Raw genomic sequence first — 22,901 nt, 5'->3', positions numbered from 1 at the left:
TTATATTGTCCTGAGTCACCAAGTACTCCATCATCTCATCCTTAACAATTGACTCCAACATCTTCCAAACCACTTAGGTCAGGCTAATTGGTCTATAATTTCCTTTCTGCTGCCTTCCTCCTTTCTTAAAGAGTGGAGTGACATTTGCAATTTTCAAGACCTCTGGCACCATGCCAGAGTCCAATGTTTTCTAATGCCACCCCAATCTCTATCGCTATCTCTTTCAGAACCCTAAGGTGCAGTTCATCTGATCCGGGTGACTTATGTACCTTTAGGTCTTTCAACTTTTTAAGCACCTCCTCTCTTGTAAGAGTAACTGCACCCACTTCTCTTCCTTCACACACTACTTCATCAGGTATACTGCTCATGTCTTCCACTGTGAAAACTGATGCAAAATACTCATTTAATTCAGCAGCCATCTCCTTGTCCCCCCCATTAATATTTCTCCTGCCTCATTTTCTTGTGGTTCTATATCCACTCTCATTTCTCTTTTATTTTTAATATACTTGAAAAAACTTTCATTATCCATTTTAATATTATTTGCTAGCTTGCTTTCATATTTCATCTTTTCCCTTCTAATGACTTTTTAAGTTGCTCTCTGTAAGTTTTTTAAAAACTTTCAAATCCTCTACTTTCTCACTAATTTTTGCTTTGTTATATGCCCTTTCTTTGCCTTTCACAGTAGCTTTGACTTCCCTTGTCAGCCACAGTTGTACTATTTTACCATTTGAGTATTTCTTCACTTTTGGAATACTCATGTCCTGCACCTTCCACATTTTTCCCAGAAACTCACACCATTGCTGCTCTGCTGACATCCCTGCCAGCAGCTCCTTCCAATTTACTTTGGCCAACTCCTCTCTCATATTACTATAATTTCCTTTACTCCACTGAAATATGCTACATCAGACTTTACTTTCTCCCTATCAAATTTCAAGTTGAACTCAATCATAATGTGATCTCTGGTTCCTCAGGCTTCTTTTACCTTAAGCTCCCTAATTGCCTCCAGTTAATTATTTAACACCCAATCCAGTATAGCTGATCCTCTAGTAGGCTCAAATACAAACCAATCTAAAAAGCTCTCTCTTAGGCATTAAACAAACTCACTGTCTTGAGATCCATTACCAACCTGATTTTCCCAATTGACCTGCATGTTAAAATCTCCCATGACTATCATAACTTTGCCCTTTTGACTCGCCTTTCCTATTAACTGCTGTAACCTGTGGTCCACCTCCCAGCCACTGTTGGGAGGCCTGTGTATAACTGCCATCAACTTCCTTTTACCCTTGCAGTTTCTTAATTCAACCCACAAGGATTCAACATCTTCTGATCTTAGGTGACATCTTTTTACTGATTTGTTGCCATTATTTACCAGTAGTGCCACAGCACTCTCTCTGCCTACCTTCCTATCCCTCCGATATAATGTGTAACCTTGGGGATAGTAATGAGAAGAGGGCATGTCCTAAATGTTGAGGGTCCTTAATGACGGATGTCACCTTCTTTACACAATTTTTGAAGATGTCCTCAATGGTGGGGAGCGTTGTGACCGTGAAGGACCTGGCTAAGTCCACAACTCTCTGCAGCCTCTTGCAATCTTGTTCCTTTCAGGCTCCATATCTGGTTGTGGTGCAACAAGTAAAAATGCTCTCCACAGTACATCTGAAGAAATTTGCTGGAATCTTCAGTGACATATAAAATCTCGATTTCTTAATGAAGTATAGCCACTGGTGTACCTTTATTATAATTTCATCAATGTGTTGGGGCCATGTTAGATCCTCTGAGACATCGATGCCCAGGAACTTGAAGCTGCTTTTTCCACTGTTGTCCCCTCAATATGGACTGATGTGTGTCCTCTCACTTCCCCTTCCTGAGGTCCACAACCAATTCCTTGGCCTTGTTGACATTGAGTGCAAGGTTGTTGTTGTTGCAAAACCAGATTTATCTTGCTCCTCATCATCATCTGAGATTCCGCCAACAACAGTGGTGTCACCGGTGAATTTTTAGATGGTGCATGGCCATGGTTAGCCACAGTATTGAGTATAGAGAGAGTACAGTAGTGAGCTAGGCACACATCCTTGAGGTGTGCCTGCATTGTTTGCCAGTGAGGAGGAGATGCTATTATTGATCTGCATTGACTGTGGTCTCCCAATGAGGAAGTCAAGGATCAATTTGCAGCAAGAGATACAGGGGCCCAGGTTTTGAAGCTTGTTGAGAGGTACTAAGGGAGATGAGGGTGTTCTGCACTCAAAGTTAAGGTTTCCAACAGCATTAAGGGTTGCATATGACCTTCTTCCTGTCTGTGTTAATGTATTTATGCAATTTATGAATAACTTTTATTAAACAGGCATTTTGGATTCATTTCAAAAGAATATGTCCACATTGTTCAGATTAATTTCAGAGTGACATGACAGGATAAATTAGTGCTGCTCTCCACCCAGTGATTAATTATCAAAATCCAGGATCCTTTTTATAAACTTAAGGTTCCTTCTATTTCTTAGGCAGGGATTTTCATTCTGCCTCTACTTTACATGCACAACACCACCTTGTTAACTCATACGATTTCCCCGTGTAGAATGCCAATGGACAACTCAGCCAATGTGGGAGCTGGGGAAAGAGTTGCCTAAGCCAAGCTAATCACTTGATTAAAAAGTAAGGATCCAATTTTTTCCAAGCAATTGTGCAATGAAATTTTCTGCAAAAGAAACACGCTTCATTTATGGATATAAATCCTCGAGAAGAATATCTTCATTATGGAAGATGAACATATTGATACGCAACATTGGGACATCCAAAAATGCTCTATGAAAAAAAAACATATGTAGTTTTGAAATGGTCTCAGGGAAGTGGCTAAAATTTCCAAATTTCAGGAAGCACAGAAACCTGCCTGGCAAGATCAAGGATGACTTTGCAGTTCTGAGGTAGCTAATGAGGGCAGCTATGCCACAGGTGGAGCACCTAAGATGGATGATCTATCAATGAATTAAAAGAAGACAGATTTGCATTTGGATAGCATGGTTTATAACCTTAGAACTCAAATGATCAAATTCAGAATTATGCTTATTATCACTGACTTATATGAAATTAGTTGTTTTGCATCAGCACGACAACAAAATAAAATTACTATAAATTAGAAATTAAATAAATAGTGCAACACTAAAGAAATTATAAGATAGGTTTCATGGGTTCATGTACTGTTCAGAAATCTGATGACAGAGAGGAAGAACCTCCTCCCTGGTAGTAGTTAGGAGAGAAGGGCATGTCCCGGATGGTGGAGTCCTTAATGATGTATGCTGCCTTCTTGAGGACCACCTTTTGAAGACATCATGATTGATGGGGCGGGTTTGATGTGGAGGAACTGGCTGAGTCAGAATGCTCTCCACCATACATCCAGAGAAATTTCACTCCAGTGCGCCTCCTAGCCATCACCAGAGATCTTACCATCAACATTGCTGTCATCTGCAGATTTATGAATGGGCTTAAGCTGTGCTTATTCACAGAGTCACTCAAGAATGGGGCAGTGAGCTAAGCACACATCCTTGAGGCGGGCCAGTGTCAGCATCGACCCCACTGGTTGCGTTTTAGTATGAGTATGAGGAAGTGAAGATGGAGGTGCAGAGGCCCAAATTTAGAAACCTGATGAGTAATGTTGAGGGGATGATGGTATTGAACGCCAAGCTATAATTGATCAACAGCAGCTTGTCGTATGTTTTGCTGTTGTCTAGGTGCTCTAAAACAGATTGGAGCCAGAGAGATGGCGTCTGCTGTAGATCTGTTTCGGCGGCAAGCGAACTGCAGTCGATCCAGATCCTTGCTCAAACAGGAGTTAATCCTGGCCATTACTAACCTTTCAAAAGCGCTTCGTTACGGTAGATGTGATTGATGCCGATCGTTGAGGCAAGTCATCCTGCTCTTCATGGGCACCAGAATGATCATTGCCCCTTTAAAGCGGTTGGGAACCGATTCCGCAGCAGTGAGACACTCAAGATGTCTTTGAGCATTTCCTCCGGGTGGTCGGCAAAGTTTTTCATTATCCAACCAGGTACACCGCCGGAGTGTGATGGGGGTTCACAGTATTGAAGCGGGTTGTGACATCGGCCTCCGAGACAGACATCACAGAGTTGCCGGGTCTGTGGGGTTCGCACAGACGTACTGTTATTCTCCCTTTCAAAAGCTTTAAGCTCATCAGAGAGTTAGCCATCACTGCTATTCGTGTCGTTGTGTTTCACTTTTCAGGAAGTAATGGCTACGGTGGATCTGATTGTGTGTCTAGTAAGATGTAACAGGAATGGCTTTTTTCGCTCTCACGATGGCCTTCCGAAGTTCCTACCTGGATTTCTTGTCGGGTTCTCTATCGTCACTCTTGGACGCAGCACATCCAGACCTCAGCAGATTACGAAACCCCTGGTTCATACAATTTGGGAAAACTCGATATGTGGTACATTCTCACATATGTGCGAGGAAACACAGCAATCACTTTTTTCCCCACAATGATGTCCCCCAACAACATAAATGGCCGTGTTTTCTTTAAAGGGGCAATGAATGTTGTCAACTCGGTTTCTCTTTTGACCTGGGGTGTTCCTTAACTAGGTACACCAATGTTGCTTGACTCAGTCTCGGGACCTTCTCTGGACTGGCTGACTCTCACGAAATGTTTCATCTACCCTATAGTAAACAGATTTTTTCAAAAAATCTACTCATACGCGCTATGCATGAAGTATTTCCTGGAAAAAGACGTTTCCCTGACAACCAAGCAAACGGAGTACAGTATTCCGGCCACCGTGCCCTCTGATTATGCGGTTCACCTTTACTAGCCCCCCCCCCCTCCCCCCTCCCCAGCGACCATTCTCTCCTTCAGCGGGGGCAATATTGGAAGAAAGCTCGCTTCGGTCTCCTAGCACGTTTCCATAATATATACGGGAAAGTCCCTCTGTAAGCGGCGCCACCTTAATCAGACGACCCCATTTGGACGTGTTTCAATTAGCACAACTTTCAGTAACATCAACGATATTCCAGTCCGCGATCATTCCCCTTGTCGGTAAACAGAATTATTTTGAAGCTGACGGTACTTAACAGCCGTGGGCTCATATGTGGTAATCGCATGCATGTGTATGTGGATTTGAAATATTATGCCATGTATTAACACAGAGTGGGCAGTAGATATTTAAGCGGGGTTGCCATTGCCTTTCAATACTTAAGTTCGATGCACAGTGATCTCGTTGCAAAGGACAGCCATCATTTCTACACACCGCACCCTCAGGAGCAGGCGTCGGTGGGATGTGACTGCATACAGGGGCGAGCGTGCATCCGTTGCAAAGCGCTGACACTCGCTGTGCGAGCCAGCCCTCTTCGGGGATCGCGGCGCCGGCCTCCAACCGGCCACCCGCCCCGGGCGAATCCAGGAAGCTGCCCCCGAGCTCTCCAGCCGCACGGAACGCAAGTGATGTAACTTTACGCCAATCGGGTGGGAATTCCCGGCCGTCGTCCAATGGCGAGGGAGGCTGGGCTGTCGTGCTTTTGATTGGGAAGTGTGGCGCTGCCGTGAGAGCGAAGGGCAGGAGTGAGCCGGCAGCCGAGCGCTCGGAGCCGGCCGACGACAGTGCGGGCACCGCTTCCAGGGATCCTCAATACCGATCTCCAGCACGGCAACTCCTCTGCGCGTATGGTGGACGCTGGGCAGTTTGCAACCCACCCCTCAATCGCTGAAGTTCCCTCCTTAGTTTAGATATAAAATATACTGTCTGTATGGTTCTGCCACTGTTGTATTTTTTAAATCGTCCAGCCTAGGATCATTTGCTTCTCCCCACCACCCCTGATTCTGCCCTGTTTGTGTGTGTGTGTGTGTGTTTTTTTCTTTCGCTCGCCAACATGCCAAGCAAGACCAAATACAACTTAGTGGATGACGGGCACGATTTGCGGATTCCTCTGCATAACGAAGAGGCTTTCCGGCATGGAATCAGTTTTGAGGCGAAGGTTTGTAACTTTTCATCACTTCACCCAACGCGGGCGCATGAGACTTTGATTGGAACGCGAGCCCCTTCTTTCTAAAGTACATCCCACTTTACATTGATTTATTTCTTTCACAGTACATCGGCACACTGGACGTACCCAGACCAAACAGCAGGGTGGAGATCGTGGCTGCAATGCGAAGGATTAGGGTGAGTGACTGAGAGTTATTATTGTTTTGGTGGACGACACCTGATTATCTTCAATCAGGCTTCTTTGCCCGTGCACTGCGTGTGACCTTCCCATGGATAGCATACAGTGGACGCTCGATGAGATCCGAAGTGGCTCAGTTTCTGGTTGCTATATACTAGGAGCAGAAGCAGAGCCGAGTGTTAAGCAGGTGGACTTTTGAACTGTGTTGATGTATTAGAAAGAAGTGGACTTCTGATTGGAAGCAAATGGATTAATGGTTAGCCGTTAATAACTGCGACTAAACGCTTAAGTTATGAATCACGCACTTGGAGAAATATGAAGGTGAAGAGCTTCTGAGAAACGCTCCGAGAACGGAACGACTACATTTAAGTGATAGTTTATACCTTACTTCACCGCGTGTGCACTCAGGGGAAACCGCATTAATATATATCTCCTGCGCTGCACGTCTATAGGAGATTATTTCTTCCTTTTTGTTGAATGTGGTTTCAGACTCCAAACGTCATTGTGTTCCCTCTTGTAGGGACAGTTGTTTTAAAAGTCTACAGTAGGCAGCAGGAGTGGAGCAACTGAATGGATTTGCTCCGTATTATTTCATTTGACCTGCATTGTATGTCAACTACAATCCGCAAGTCCATCATCACTAGGCAACAACTTGCATTTATGTAGCACTTTACTCTAATAATAATATTGTTTGAACAAAATGATTTTCAGCACAGGTTAAATTATATACTGTCTGTTGTCCATTCAACATTTAGAATCTGCAAATGACTATTTGGTTCTTACTGATTGGATTTTCTGGGTGGACGTTACTCTTGCTCTTAGTCATGACTGGCCTTTTCTTTTTTGATTAAGTGAACTGTAAACTTTAAATCAAAGAAAAAAAGAGAGACTCATTTGCAAAGTGTCTTTCTTTATCCTTGGCACTGTCCAAACCTCTTTGTAACCCGTGAAAGTACTTTGGAAAGATCGCTACGGAGCCAGCATTGTATTTTGTGGGAAAATGCAGTATTCTGTTTGTGCACTGCAAGTGGAAACAGCAGCAAAGCAATAAATAGCCAGTAATCGTTTGTGGGCTTATTGGTTAAGAAATTGGCTTTGGTCAGCATATTGGCAAAATTCTTGTCTTTGGCATCTTGTAATCAATATGAGGAGGCTGAAACGGTAACTGTCTCATATGAACAACAGTACACAACACCCAAATGCATAGCCTTTGATGAAGTTAGTAGCACTCCCATCCTGGAGTTGGATGATTATCCCACTGCAGAGTTCGGAGAAAATAATCCAGGTTGACACTCCAGGGCAGTATTGAAGGAGACTTATCCTTCAGAGTGGGGTTAGGTTATGTTCTGCCTGCCCTCTTGGGTTGATGCAAAAGGTCTGATAATCTGATATCATCAATGACCTATTCAATATTTATCCGTTATAAAGGGAATATTCTGGCTAGCATTCATTGCTGTTAGAAGGTCCTTCATGTAAACATTTGTCTTCTGAATTTCCCAAGTTTCAACAGTGACTCTCCTTCAAAAGCCCTTCTTGACTGCGAAGTGTTTGGGGAGTTCATTAGACTGAAAGAAATTGGATGTTTTTTCTTTTTGAAAAGCATAGCCTTTGCTCAGCACGGCATCAAAGTGTGAGCCTGTGTTATGTCAGAATCAGGTTTAATATCACTGATGTACGTTTGGCTTGGATCTGCAACCTTTTGGCACACCGGTTAAGAGTGCTAGCACTGCACCAAGGCTAATCTCTTGCTTTTGCAGTGTTGCCAATGGCTTGGATACCCAGAGGTTCCAAATAAAATAATGAGATTACTTTAAAAGTGTTAGCATAGGGTAGGAACAGGAACAACAATGGATAAAATAGTGATATTACAACAGAAAACACTGAACGTTCACACCCCAGCTATATCCAGACAGTGAAATGCAAAAAATTAAGCATTTGATTCACTTTATTAGGTTAATATCATGATTTTGGACGAGAAATAATTTATAATTTCTAACTGTGGAATTCAATCCATGTTTGAATCTTTCAGCCTCTGAAATGACACAAGCCAATTGTTCATAAGAATATAAGGCACTCAACAATTCATGTTAACATTCTACTGAACGATTGAATTATGCTGTTTTGTACTCCAGGTCCCTGTCACTAAAGCTGTTCTTTTAATGCTGTTGTTCTTGGTACTTGTAGTGTTAGATAGTGATTATGTCACAGAGACCTGTATCATAGAAACAGGCCCTTCAGTCCATCTATACTGTGCTGAAACATTTAAACTGCCTACTCCCATCGACCTGTACCGGGACCACAATAGCCCTCCATCCATGTACCTATCCAAACTTCCCTTAAATGTTAAAATGGAGCTCACATGCTCCACTTGTGTTGACAGCTTGTTCCACACTCTCACAACCCTCTGAGTGAAGAATCTTCCCCTGATATTCCCCTTAAATTTTTCACTTTTCACACTTAACTCATGACCTCTGATTGTAGTACTACCCAACCTCAGTGGGAAAAGCTTGCTGCATTTACCCTATCTACAGTATACCACTCAAAATTCAGTTTACATCTATCAAATATCTTCTCAACCTTCTACATTCTAAGTAATAATGCCCTAACCTATTCAATCTTTCCTTGTAACTCAGGTCATCCAGACCGAGCAACTCCTTGTAAATATTTTCTGTACTCTTTAACCTTATTTACGTCATTCCTGTAGGTAGGTGACCAAAACTGCACATAGTACTCCAAATTAGGCCTCACTGATGTCTTAAAGAACTTCAACATAACATCTCATCTCCTGTACTCAATATTTTGAATTATGAAGATCAATGGGCCGAAAACTTTCTTTATGCCCCTATCTACATGTGACACTACTTTCAACGAATTACGGACCTGTATTCCAGGTTCCATTTTTCTACCATGCTCCTCAGTGCCCTGCCATTCACTGTGTAAGACCTACCCTGGTAGGTCCTACCAAAGGGCTACACCCCACACTAGGCTACATTAAATTTCACCTGCCACTTTTCAGCCCATTTTTTCAGCTGGTCTAGATCCCCCTGCAAGCCATGATAGCCTTCCTCACTGCCCACTAAAGCCCTTGGTGTCATCCTCAAATTTGCTGACTTGGTTATCATCCAGATCATTGATGCATATAACAACCAACGAACCCAGTACTGATCCCTGCGGCACTCCACTAGTCACAGACCTGCAGTCAGAGAGGCAACCATCTACTACCATGTTCTGGCTTCTCATACAAAGCCAATGACTAATCCAATTTATTACCTCATCTTGAATGCCAAATGATTGAACTTCTTGACCAACCTCCCATGTGGGACCTTGTCAAATGCCTTACTAAAGTCCATGCAGACAACATCCACTGCATTGCCTTCATCAACTTTCCTGGTAACTTGACTCAGTACATTTTAGGAGCACAGCTAGAATTGGTGAATCCTATAACATATTGATTGCGACAGTTATGCTAAGACATTTGGAAATGTTACGCTTAATGTACCTTTGTATCCATTGGTCTCACTGCAGGCTCCTTTGATAGCAAGCAGTCACATCACCTCTACTGCTGTATACTGTCGATGAAGTTACTCATGTTCAGGAACTCAAAGTATCCAAACAAAAAGTTAGCTGTATTCTGGCCCATGTGTATTCCTAATGAAACTGATACAGTTTTTAGTTCCAGTTGAGATCATTAATTAGTGCTTTGGAATCCCACATTAGATCACCCCACCTTATCTGCTGTCGGTCTCCTAATCTTAAGCTAGTGTTTCTTTTGAGCGGTAAGTGAGACAGAACAAGCCATGCCTATGAAATGACTGTGAAAATCTTTGGCAGATGGTGAAGCTGCATCCTTACTTCTGTTGTGTGCTAAAGCTGGCACTTTCTTTTCTAGGTGAAAGCAAAAGATATTGGAAACACTTAGCAGGTCAGGCAGCATCTGTAGAGAGAGAAATCAAATTTAAATACAGACTCCTTGCAGGTGGGGTGTGGGCAGGAGTGAGCAAGTTAGTTTTAACATTGCTGAAAAGATGGGGTAAGGATGGATAGGGAGAAAGAAATATCTCAGCTAAGGTAAGGCGGGGCTAAATCGTAGAGGTTAAGTGAGAAAATTATTGAAACCTATGAGATGAGAGCTGTTAGAACACAGAATTCATGGGACCTACTGAGTGTTTTTATTTCTGATTACAATAGTTCAATAATTCCATTTTAATATCAGAGAATGTATACAATATACAACCTGAAATTCTTGTTCTTCACAGACATCCACGAAAATGGAAGAGTACTCCAAGAATGAGTGACAGTAAAAAAATATTAGAACCCAAAGCAAAAAAATGCATCAGCACCCTCCACCCACCAAACAAGCAAAAGCAAAGCCACTAATAAGGACCATGATCTGCAGTACAAAAACAACTAAATCATTCATCTAACAGTTCGACATATCATAGGCTCTCTGTCTCCCTGATAAAGGGACAGAGAGGTGTCTCAGAGCCGGTGGGGGGGGGGGGGGGGGACGGACTAACAAGCCGAAAGAAAAACATGCCGATTTACAATTTCAAACTTACTCTGAGTAGCAAAAAGTTTTAAAAATATCAACATTAAGTAACAGCTTGATGTCTTGAAAAATATTAAAAGTAAGACCACTTGTTTTTGAAACTGCAAACAGGAGGCATTTTGACACCTTCAATACAAGCGAGTAAGCTCTAGCTGGGAACAGGAACTCTAAGCAAATTGCACACCATTTATGCTGGGGCATTCCAGCAAGAAGAGGAAAGCCCATAAACTACCAGTGAAGTACCCCCACTGTGTTGGACCCTTGTATATCTGGAAATGCTCTTACTTTGAGAAATGACAGCAGTTCCATTCGTTGCTGTGGACTTTCAGTTGGTTCCTTATACTATCCAGCCTCTTTTCTCCTATCCCACGCCAATCACCCTCAGATTTTTTTTTAAATTTTGAGGCTTGTTCATACTGAGATTTTCCTCATTAGATACAATGGCGAGGAAGGCCTTTCATCTCTATGTAAATTTTTCTCCCAAGGCTGTCCTCTTTCTCTTCACTGCTTCTGGGATCACGTTGGTTGTCAGTCTATAGGTGTAGAGCCTAGGTTGGTATTAACACCAGTTTATCAGCTATAGTGTTTCATCTCTCATCTCAGCCTTTGTCATCCTGACTGATTGGGAATTTAGTCTATGTGCTTTTTCACAAATATGCTGTTTACCCAAAGAAAAAAAGTGCCATATTTTGTATTACATGTTCCATGACCTTTTGTTGTCTCAAAGCACTTATAAAATGTAATTGCTATAGTAACACAGACATCGAGGCAAGCAATTAGCACACAAGTAGTACTACAATAAAATAATCTCAATAATTGTTTTTTTAAAATGTTGTTTTGGGGACTTTGATGTGAAAGGTCACCTTCAGAGTCTTTTCAGAATAGCTTATTGAAATTTACATCCATGTAAGAGGCTCGAAGGGGCTTCGATTTAAATGTTTCAAATTAGAAGTGACCAATAGACTCATGCTCACTCAGTGCTACAGTGGCTTGTCACTCTGGAATCCTGCACTCAAGCCCTCATATCCTGCCCATCAGTGAATATGGGCAGGATGCAAGGGCTCGAGTGTAGAAATCTAGGATGGCTAGTGTATGTCTAGTCACGACATGAGCAATGCTGTTGGTGTGAATATATCTCCATATTACCCCTTGATGAAAGCAAGTATTGTGCCGTGAATCTCATTCTGGCTTCATCAGGTTTGAAATAAATGAATTATAGATTTTAAAAGGGTATTGAGAATTACTAATCCAGCCAAAGGTTTACATTTTGAAACCACTAGCTTAGCCTAAGCTTAAAGCCACGCTTATTTGGAAATTGTGACTTGAACTGCACAAAGTTACGATGTTCAGAAATCTCCTCCACCACCCTAAGTGCTCCGTTAGCCACAGGTTGCAGTTGTAACATTTACAAAAATCACTGCAATCATTCACCGAAGCCAAGCCCATAGCACCTACCAAACCCATCACTTCTACCACCAAGAAAGATGAGGGTTTGAAACCACCAACTACAAGTTCCCTGCCAAATCTCACACCATGCCCTGACTTGGAAGTATATTGCCATTGCAGTGTCACTGTGTCCAAGTCCTGGAATACATTCCCCAACAAAGTTGTGAGAGTATCTGTGTCGGAAGCAGAGATTCAAGATTACCATTCCCAATCCCCACCTCGAGGGCAGTCAAGGATAGGTGATGAATGCTGGCATTGCCCAGATCTCTAACCAATGGATTTTATGTTTTAAGAAAAGCCTCGTCTGTAATACAAATGTGGTAGACTTAGAACTTCAAGTGGAACTAAATAAAGTGGGTTCAAGTGATGTTTAAAATCTTTCTTATTCTGTTCCGAAATGTTTCATCGTATGTGTCCACATCTGCAGAAACAGTGGATAAAATCTTCAGTGGTTGGCTGAAACCAGATTGTCATCTTTATGCTGTTATATAACATCTGTTCTTAGTTACACCATCTCGTCGTACTCCATGGACCATATCCTTGTGACAACTGATCATATTTTACTTTCTGCCGTCTCTTCTAGCCCAGAACTTAACTCCCATAAATCTCAAATGTAGTGTTTATTCATTCAGAATTCTTCTAGTAATTAAATGCCTCTTTCCCCCTTTTGAGCTTTCCAACCCTAACCCTAACCCTCCCACATTTCCCTTCCTTACTGCTTGTGCATTGTGATGGAGCCACAGCATAAAGATTTTTACTCCCTCATGTTGTGAAATGGATGTAAGAAATAAAATAAATTCTAATTTTAATTCTTTTGAGCAAAGGTGGATGTATGCTTGTATGCGCATTTTCAAAACTACTTTGTAAACAATGAGTGTAGGAACCCTACTGATATATATCACAATTGAAGTTAATGAATGGCAATTTTAAATTAATGCTTCCTATTTAATGCTCATGCAAAATTCAAGAGATCATAGTGAGATTCTGGAAAATCAGTTAAGTTGTCTTGACTGATTGTATGAATTATATTGTTTTTGGGTAAAGTGCAGATTGCATGCACTGTCCTTTATGGCTGCAAGGGTTTACAAATTGTATGCCTGTCAATAAGTTGTCTGAGGAGGACAAACGTCTTTGCTTGCCTTGGATGAATCAAATTGCATTAGCTTTTGGTGAATGGCAGATCAGATTCCTGTTTAGTGTGCTTCATTTAAAGCCTTTAAAGTCCCTTTCCGGCAGGAGCTTGCTACTCCTTGAAATGTGCCAGTAGATCACCACCTACAGATCATTGGATAGCGACCACCTCGTCCGATCTTCAACCATTCCACAATTGGTTTGATTAAACCAGAAAAATGCCTAACCAGGCCAATGGAGAGAGTAACAAAAGTAATATCTTATCTCCATGATCGTACAATTATTCGACTGGGACCTAAAGTGCCTGGATCACCTTAATACAGAAATATTTAGAAAGGATAATGGCCACATTTGCTTTGTCTGGTCTTGCCTGATTTATCTGTGGTGATGGATGTCTGATCTAACTCATCCAGCACATTGCCTCACATCTGAAGCTCAGTAGTATTTTTAAAATTATTTTTCTGGTTTCTCTCTTGTTTGTTTACCGATTGCAACATTTTGAGAAGGAGGAGGGAGTACAGTGTAAAAAGCAAGACCGTGTTCTGCATAAGTGTTGTTGGTGAATAAATCTGTCACTCAGTAGGCCGTGATGGCCAGAGCGGACTGGAATGGAACAAATCTGGTAGCTATGGCGATGCTGTGCTGGTGCTGAAAAGATTAGCTTTCCATTAATTCCCATCAGTACTGCTTCCTGTTGCAGAGGTGAGTTTAGGCTTGGAGAAGGAAGTGGGAGTGGTAAATGGTTTATTATTGTCACATGTACCAAGGTACACTTTTAAATAATCTTGTCTTGTGTAATATCCATAGAGATACGATTATTACAACAGTGGATTGAGGTAGTTCAAGATGAAGTCAATAGCAATAAAGTGTTAGTTCCAGAAGAAGCACAGTGCAGGTGGTCAGTAAGGTGTAAGTTTATAACAAGGCAGATTGTGAGGTTAAGATCCATTTTATCACATTAAGAGACCATTCAATAATCTTGTAATAGCGGGATAGCTGTCCTTGAGCCTGGTGGTATGCACTTCAAGGCTTTTGTATCTTCTGCCAGAATGGAGTGAATGTCTGGCATGTGTGGGGTCTGTGATTACGTTGGATGCTTTACGGAGGCAGCCAGGAGTGTAGCCAGAGGCCATGGAGGGGAAGCTGGTTGTCCACACCCTTCTGCAAATTCTGTTGATCCCGTACAGAGCAGTTGCCATGCCAAGCGGTGATTATTCCGGACAGGATGCTCTCTGTGGTGCATTGATAAAAGTTTGTGAAGGTCAAAGGGTACATACAAGATTTCTTCAATCTCATAAGAAGTTAGAGACATTGATAAGCGTTCTTGGCCTTGACATTCATGTAATAGGACAAAGACAGGTTATTGTTGATGCTCGCTCCCAGGAACTGGAAGCTCTGAACCCCCTTGTTGTTATAATAAACAGGAGCATGTGCACTGCTCCCCTTCCTGAAGTCAATGGCCAGCTCTTTTGTTTTGCTGAAATTGAAGGAAAGGTTTCTATGATAGCATGTCACTAGACTCTCTATCACCCTCCTGTATGCTGTCTTACTGTTATTTGAGAGCCAGCTCAATATCATGGTATCTTCTGCAGACTTGTAGATGGAGTTAGAGTAGAATATAAACATACAGTTGTGAGAGTACAGGCAGTAGAGTAAATGGTTGAGGCCACAGCCTTGTGGGGCACCCGTGTTTAGAATAATTACGGTAGAGGTGCTGTTGTCTGTCTTTGTTCATTGTGGCCTATAACTGACACTCAGTTTATTTATTTCTATGCATGGGCTTTCTGCTTTTTTAACATCAATTGAAATAGACTGTTAACATACACAGCTGCACATCTGGGGATTTTTGGAATGATTTACAAGCTTCTTTGATAAATAATTCCTGATCACATACATCTCTCCCACCCCGTGACCTTCTATTTAACAGTGCCAGGTTATAACTGGCACAGAGTATATGAGATGACTGTTCATTTGACTTTCCCAGCTGTAGGTAGGATCATGGAACAGTTATTAACTCGTGTAAGGACCTGAATGTTTACCTTTAACATCTGTTTCTATCTCTGCTATCATCTTGGGTATTTTCACAGCACTGATGCATGAGGACTCTTGCATCCTCTTCCTTGCAAAATCATCCTTGCCTTTTTTCCAATTGCTTCTGCTGTAAAACCAACCCTCCCCTTCTCATTTCCCAATGTCTATAATGAACATGGGTAAATTATTCAAATCCTTAATGGTCCAGGCCACCCACCTGATCAAACCACAGGTCCTTTAGAAGTTTTAAACCTTAATTGTAAGGAAACACCAGACATAGCAATAATAAGATAGTTATTGGCAACAGGGTACTAAAGCAGTGATGTATTGTGGTTGAATAATGGAGCAAACAAGGCATTAGGGAAAAAGGAAATGCTTCAGATATATCCTTTAATTTGCTGATGTTAGTACATAGAGTCAGTATAAATATAAAGTAAAGCAGGCTATTTTATGTACCCAGTGCCAAACCGATCCACAGAGGAAACAAGTCCCAAAATACTGGTGAAGAAAAAAAAGGTTAACTTGCATTACAGCAGAGGTTTCATTAAGTGGTAATGCCTAAAGCTAGCAAAGTATTCGCAATGTGTTCAGAGATCTCCTCTGCATTTGAAAAAACTTGCTGAATAAGAAACATTAGGTACATGAAATAAGTCATATGGTTTTTTTTTGTTTATTTTTGATGATACAATGAATTGCCTATTTTTAGAAGCAGAATCAGGTTTATTATCACTATCTTAATACGATGTGAAATTTGTTGTTTTATGGCAAACACAAAATTGCTATAAATTTCAGAATAAGTAGTGCAAAAAAAAAGCAGTTAGGCAGTGTTAGTGGACTGTACATAAATCTGATGATGGAGAGAAAGAAGCTGCTTCTAAATCTTCGAGTGTGAGTCTTCACACTAGCTTCTTTCCTGATGGTACTAATGAGAAGAGGGCATGTCAGGGATGGCGCAGATCCTCAAAAGATGGATGCCACCTTCTGGAAGATGTTCTTGATGGTGGGAAGCCTCTCACCCCATGATGGAGCAGGCTGGGTCTGTAACCCTTTGCAGCCTGTTGTGATCTTGTACTTTGGAGTTTCTGTATCAGCTGGATGCAATCTGTCAGAATGTTCTCCACTATGCATCTATAGGAATCTGCAAGAGTCTTTGATGACATACCAAATCTCCTCAAACTCATGACGAAGAAGAGCCTCTGGTGTGATGTCTTTATGATTGTAATGTCCATGTGTCAATGTTCCTGTCCTTTCCAATGTTCTTTGCAAGTTCCTAGAAGATAAGTTGACTTTAAGCTAATTGATGGTAGAACCTGAACTGAAGGAATTTTGGATAATATATGTCTTGGTTGCATCATCATTTTGAAAACCACCATATTAGAGACTGAACTTCATAACATGAGGCCTTAAATTTATGCCGACCTGCCAGGTTGTGAAATATTCCAAAGTAGTTTTCAAGCATATTATCAAGTATCTTTTGGGCACATTGTCCCTGATTTATTAGAACTGAACCTCGGTCACAGAGCTATGTTCTTACAAAAGGAGAGAGAGGGTTTTATGAAGGGAATTCCTGAGTGTAAGCAGAGGCAGGACAATTACTAAAGGTTACTCAGTTGGCTTGTGTTGGCGAGAAGGGAAGAAGAGAATTTGTGGAGGATCTTTAAAGGAAATGGAGGGAAAGCTTAAAATTCAGTCATTTGTGAACTCGAAACTGGTCTAGGTCAGCAAGCCTGGGTGATAGAGTTAGCTCGGATATGGAAAGCAGGGTTTGGATTCCTGCAGGCTTATTCATGTTTTTCCCAATAGCTTAAAGTTAAGAGCTAATAAACGTCAAACATAACCAGTGTAGCAGTTTCTTCTAAATCTAAGTAAAACACTATCACTCTAGGCTGCAAAGCAGAATACCCAAGAGTAAGTAAAAGATTTTCTGTTGGTGGACTTGCTTGAAAGAGCCTTGAATCAGTGCATGTTCAATGTTGCTGCAGCTGTTCTTTATAAAGAGACGAATATCATACAAGCTGCAACAAGAAGTTTGTATTTTTATGGTGTGGTGATGCAGTACCATATTGTATTAAGTTAAATTATTTCCTCAATCACTCTGATTCATAGAGATTTGCAATAGCATTTCTCCTTTATTACAGTCCCAGTACTGAAAAGCATGTGGATTTAAAATAGGACGTCACTTATGCTATTCTAAAAGTGATAACCATTATCCTTTTCCATTAACAGTTCCGTTGTGTTCAGTGTAAAACTGCTTGTTTTAATGTCTCAATTGCTTCATTTATCTACCAGCAGAAACAGCTGTGCTCACTTGTACACACATCATTGAGATTTCTATTTCATTAAGTCCACCAAATGTATCAGTCCCTTGTTTTCACATTTGGAATATTTTGAAGTGCTATACTCTGATTTTTCTTGATCATCTGGAAAATCCATAAAATGAGTTCTCAAAAGTGTTTGGTTGTGATTGCTTTGCAGATTGTTTAGACTTGTTCTAGTGACAAATTGTTGGGTCTTGTGACCCAGCTAAGGCAGAGATACTGTTGCTTAAGGGTGATCAAGATTTAAGAGAGAAAAAGACTGGTTTTGATTAGTTTTGTAAAATAATCCCATTGATAGTATATTTCTATTGTAAGTAAATTCTTATATGCTTAGATGATGTGACTATGCCTTTTTAATTTTAGATTTCCTGCAGTGTTAAACTTGGATTTTAATATGGAAAAGCAATGAAAAGGCATTTAGTGCACAATGAAAATATTGTGTCTCTTTATCATGTTAAGGACTTCAAGGTCTGTAACTTACAAAACTATGATAAAATGCAAGGATGCACCAACCATAAAAGAAACTGGTATCCATCACTCTGATTCAATGCATCCAATTTTAAATACATAAATTTCTAGTCATGTCACAGTGGCTGACAAGATTATTGTGATTCAGTTTGCAAAAGTTGTTTGAAACCAAAATGGAAATGGTATAAGAAGTCAGCCACTCAGACAGCATTTAGGGAAAGAGAATCCAGTCAGGGTTCCAAGTCAATGAAATAACCTCGTCAATGGTACGCTATCTACAGATCCTGCTTGATATTGATGTTCTTGCTTCACATTCCAGCATCTGCAGTTTAGTTTCCCCCACCCCCCCAAGGAGCAAGGTGAAGTTGGATAAAATTCAAACCTTAAAAAAAAACTGATACTTGCACATTACAATTTGACGTTTAATCTGAATCAGGTGTTAAATTTGATTAACGCTGTGGTTATAAATGTTCCAATTAAAAGTCTTGGGGAAAAATATCGTATCTACCTTATGTCAAGAGTTTTCGCTTCATAAATTTAAAACATTGTGATTTAATTACAATTCAAGAGAATTATCCTTTCTTATACCAAAAGTTAAAAAGTTTGGTATAAAATTGACAGCAGGGAAAGAGGGCATTGACCAAATTAGACTTTGAGCTCCCAAGCTTTATTGTTAAATACATGCTTGTTTTGAGTGCAATGTTTGTGTTTTGTTTAATAGGGAAGGTTTACAATGAGTATGATTATCAGCTTTAAACTTTATAAATGATGCATCATTATGTTTTACGTCTGCGTGAAGGTGTGTCCTTGAATCTCAAAAAGTCTGAAATGTCCGCAATACAAATTTGTAACTTTTGCTGGGTCACGCACTCGATCATTGAGATCTAATAAATATTTGCTTGCCATGTTTTACTATTTACAGGATACCTTTTGAACCTCTTAGGAATTTTCATTAAGTTGTTCATTCCCTTGTACCTAATACCCGTGTTGACTGATCCACCAGGAATGTAAGAGTTCATGAAATTCTTTCTCCAGTGTTTTGCAACTTGTATTACAAATGGATAGTGGGAGGCAGTATATCTTGAAACATGAGCAGGCATATCGGTGACTTCAGCATTATTTGGTGGAACTTTACCATTTGTCACCATAATAAATCAATTGTAATTACTGATGGTAATGTTCAAGTGGAAAGCATTGTTTAGTTTCAACACAGAAATGTTGACAAAGCTGTTAAATCCTTTTAATTTCTTGATTGCTTCCTATTGTGGTTAAAATTTAATTTTGTACAATATTGTTACCTGCCTGACCTGTTAAAGAATAAAGAAAAATAGAATAGTTTAAAAGAATCTTAAAACAGTGCTGTGATATTCTTCAAAGTATTTCTTTTATTAAGAGTGGTTCTCACAATTTGGTACTTGTTCTAATGGAGAACAGGTTGATAGTTACCACAGTTAAGTCTACCCTCTGCACATTATTTAGCATGGCATGCTGTGTTATGGATGTATTGACTCCCTTGCTCCCTCTCTCTTTTCTCTTGTTTTGTACAGATAAACTTTTCATAAACTCTTGTAGATTACAGCCAGGATTATTTTCACAGAGTATCTCACAGGCTGTAGAGTGCTTTGGGACATTAATCTATTTATCGCTCTCAACCTTTATTTGATTTTTAACTACATATTATAATAAATTATTACATAGTTGTAACTTAAGAGCACAATAACACAGTCTAGTTTGGTTTGTGTGCTTTGGCACAGAAAGTATAACACTTTGGGATGAGGTTCCCATGATTGGTATTCTAACAGAAATTAACATACTTAACATTGTATTTCCACTAAAGTTAGTTGATGGCAGATTTCATTTGAATTGATGAATTATTCATATGCTAATATTCAAAAAGTGTAATTTCAATGACTATGAATTGTGCAAAGCAAGATAATCAGCTCACATTCCCAGAATACGTTAGCATTTTATAACTGTTACAATATGAATTAATGTGTTGCTTGAGGGATCTTATTACAGCCACTGAAATACATTCAAAATAATCGATTTACATGTGGCTTATGTTTTATATAAAAACTGGAATCAATTGACTAAGGCCAGTCTCTTAGACTTCAACCTAATGCAGCTCAAAGTTGCAGGTGTTGTGGAATCAAATTGAATCAGAACTTTTATAGAATGAGTATCTTCAGGCAGACCAATATAAATCTATTAATGTATTATGTTTTAACTTTTCAACTGTTTTTGTTTTTCAGAAAAGCATTGTAAGGAACATTAGCTTGTGAGTGGATTGAATGTTAATTGCCTTGTTTACCTATGTCTTTTACAGAGGATCCATATTTTCAGTTCACTCTTTGCATTTATGGCATTGTTAACAAAAGGATCCAATGCTATATCCTTTATTCCTTCATATGCTGGCTTGCCTTGTTAGAATCCTTCATTACATGTAAATGCCATCCCTATCCTTTATGACACTGAATTTTTCAGTAGACATTGGAGTATATGTTGTAGGAGAAAGCATAACCATTGGGTCTTTCCAGCTCGATCACTGTACATTACACCGTCAAACTCAGTATTTTTGTTTCCTGGGCCCCAGAACCCTTGACTCCAATAAGGATTCCTTATCTTCAGCATCTCTACTACTCAATGACCCAGCTTTCTGGGAGAATTCCACAGATTCCGGACTCCTGACAGATGAAATTCCTCCTCCTCCTCCTCCTCCTCTGTCGTAAAAGTTTGAGCCTCTCCCCCCCCCCCCCCCATTCTGAATCTAGTTCAAGATTCCCACAGGGGAAATAATTTTCTCAAACTCCTTACCTTTTCTCCTTACCAAACTCCTCAAAGTCTTCAGTTCAATTCAATTTTAATTGTTATTCAACCATACATGAATATCAATGAATACAGCCAAATGAGATAGAGTTACTCTGGGGTCAAGGTGCAAAACACAGTATCAACACTCACATGTGGCATGTACAAGATAGCAAGTGCACGTAAGATATCAGTAAGCTATAACCGTGCAATAAACAGTCCAGAAATGCCGCAGAAACCTGCAGCTGACCACAATACAGCTTATCTTCTGTTGAGCAAACATGGGGGTTACACCACCCCGACTGGAGCACACTGGCTTGTACTTTCCAATAAGATTGGCTGTCATTTTACTGAAATTCATTGAATATAGACTCCTCCGAGTCATAGAATTGCATAGCAAAGCAACAGAGTCTTCAGCCCATTGGCTCCATGCCACACATTATACATATAAGCACACGTTAGGTCTGTACCACAAACATCCCTTCTCAAATATTCTTCAAAAGGCAATCCCTTTATTTCAGTAATTAACCCAATAAACCTTCTCTGAAGAGCCTTCAGTGCACGTTTACATCCTTCTTTAAATAAGGAAATCAGAACTGTACACAGGATGCTGCTTATTCTATCTTGTTAACTGGATATCTACTGACCCCCTAGATGTTCGGGTTAAAATGGTGCGAGCTCCAATGCCTGTGATGTCGTGCCTCAGACATAGTTGTTCTTTAGGTTTGTAGCGATGATTTTAGGGGCAAAGGGGGGATTTAGGAGTCCTGGTAGGGTGTAAGGATAGAGATGTGGGGGATTTAGAGGTCAACAACAGGAGCTGGTGTTCAGAGACCATGTTGGAGCATTCTGGTCAAAGGTCAGGGATCCCAGAGGTGGGGTGGGCGGGTGCTGAAGTGACCTCAACAGGCCGTTGAGTCCAGGGTCAGAGGTCTGTATATGTGGGAGTCACATGGGCCTCCCCACCCACTCCTTCAGGTCTAAATGCCTGGAGATATGTGCGGGTCTCGAAGCCAAGGCCTGAAGGCAAGTCTTGAGGATAAGGCTCGAAGGTCACGCCCATGATCGGCGTTTCCTGGGGGCAATACCCAGAGCTTGGCAGCTTGGAGGGCAAAGCTGAGGATCAAAGACCAGAGCTCAGAGAGTCTGTAGGTGGAAGCCTGACAGTCGAAGCCTATGGGTCGGCTTGTCTGGAGATCAGAGATCTGGTTTCTGTGAGTCCTGGCCAGGGACTAGAGGCCAGAGGTGGCCTGCCCTGGGGGGGGGGTGGGGTTGGAGGTGTGTGTGTGTGTTGGAAATGGGCTTTGTTGTTACCTTGTTTTGTTTTTGCTTTTGTTATCTTGTTTTGGTGTTTTTGCTTTTCTTTGTTGATGTTCTGCTGAACATTGCGGCCATGCTGTGTTGGCGCCAGGATGCGCGGTGATGCTTGCAGGCTTCCACCAGCACATCCTTGGTGCTGTTGGTTATTAATGCAAAGGATACATTTCACTTCATGTTCCAATGTACGTGTGATAAATAGATTTGAACCTGATATCACTGAGACAATCTTATTTCCCCTCCTGTGATACTGCCTCCTTTCTGCCCTGTCATGTCTCACCTGCTGAAATGTGCATCCATTCCTCCCTTGGCCGACTTCACCATTCTGTTCTTCCTATCCCAATGTCACTGGAACTCCCAACAGCTGGAGGCCATCCATAACCCTGCCTGGTTGTAGCAAGCCCCACTCATGCATTCTTCGTTGAGCAGTGTGTCGGGACCAAGCTGACGAGCTTCCACTCCAGTTTAGTTGGTTCTGTGAACAAATCCAACATGAGAACCAAAGAGTATTCTCATGATCTGGTGGATGGCGTGTGTCGGGAGGCTCGTTGGCTGGTGCGCTTCTTCTGCCATTTATGCAGGGCCTCCTGTGTTCCCTAAGCAACGGGGTTTGATGTTCTTGGGGCCAGTCAGATGCTTCTGCTCCAACTTGGGTGGTCATGACCAGGAATTCCCGAGATTCA

General features: G+C 41.0%; 1 protein-coding gene across 5 annotated transcripts in view; it reads left to right on the top strand.

The window, feature by feature from the left end:
* Window positions 1–5,168: 5,168 nt before the first annotated feature.
* Window positions 5,169–22,901, top strand: part of nos1apa (nitric oxide synthase 1 (neuronal) adaptor protein a) — a 479,658-nt gene continuing 461,925 nt past the window's right edge. Inside the window, exons 1-2 of one of the 5 annotated variants that reach the window (XM_059984740.1) lie at window positions 5,169–5,967; window positions 6,081–6,152. In XM_059984740.1, the coding sequence (XP_059840723.1) occupies window positions 5,863–5,967; window positions 6,081–6,152 (177 nt within the window). In that variant the 5' untranslated portion in view covers window positions 5,169–5,862. Of the gene's footprint in view, window positions 5,968–6,080; window positions 6,153–6,453; window positions 6,475–22,901 lie in introns of those variants that run through there. The other 4 variants (XM_059984738.1, XM_059984732.1, XM_059984731.1 and 1 more) reach the window with 4 other exon arrangements.

Source organism: Hypanus sabinus, chromosome 11 (assembly GCF_030144855.1).
Source record: "Hypanus sabinus isolate sHypSab1 chromosome 11, sHypSab1.hap1, whole genome shotgun sequence".
NCBI lineage: Eukaryota > Metazoa > Chordata > Chondrichthyes > Myliobatiformes > Dasyatidae > Hypanus > Hypanus sabinus.
Note: the sequence above shows the minus strand (reverse complement) of the source record. Positions and strands in the feature narration are given on the sequence as shown.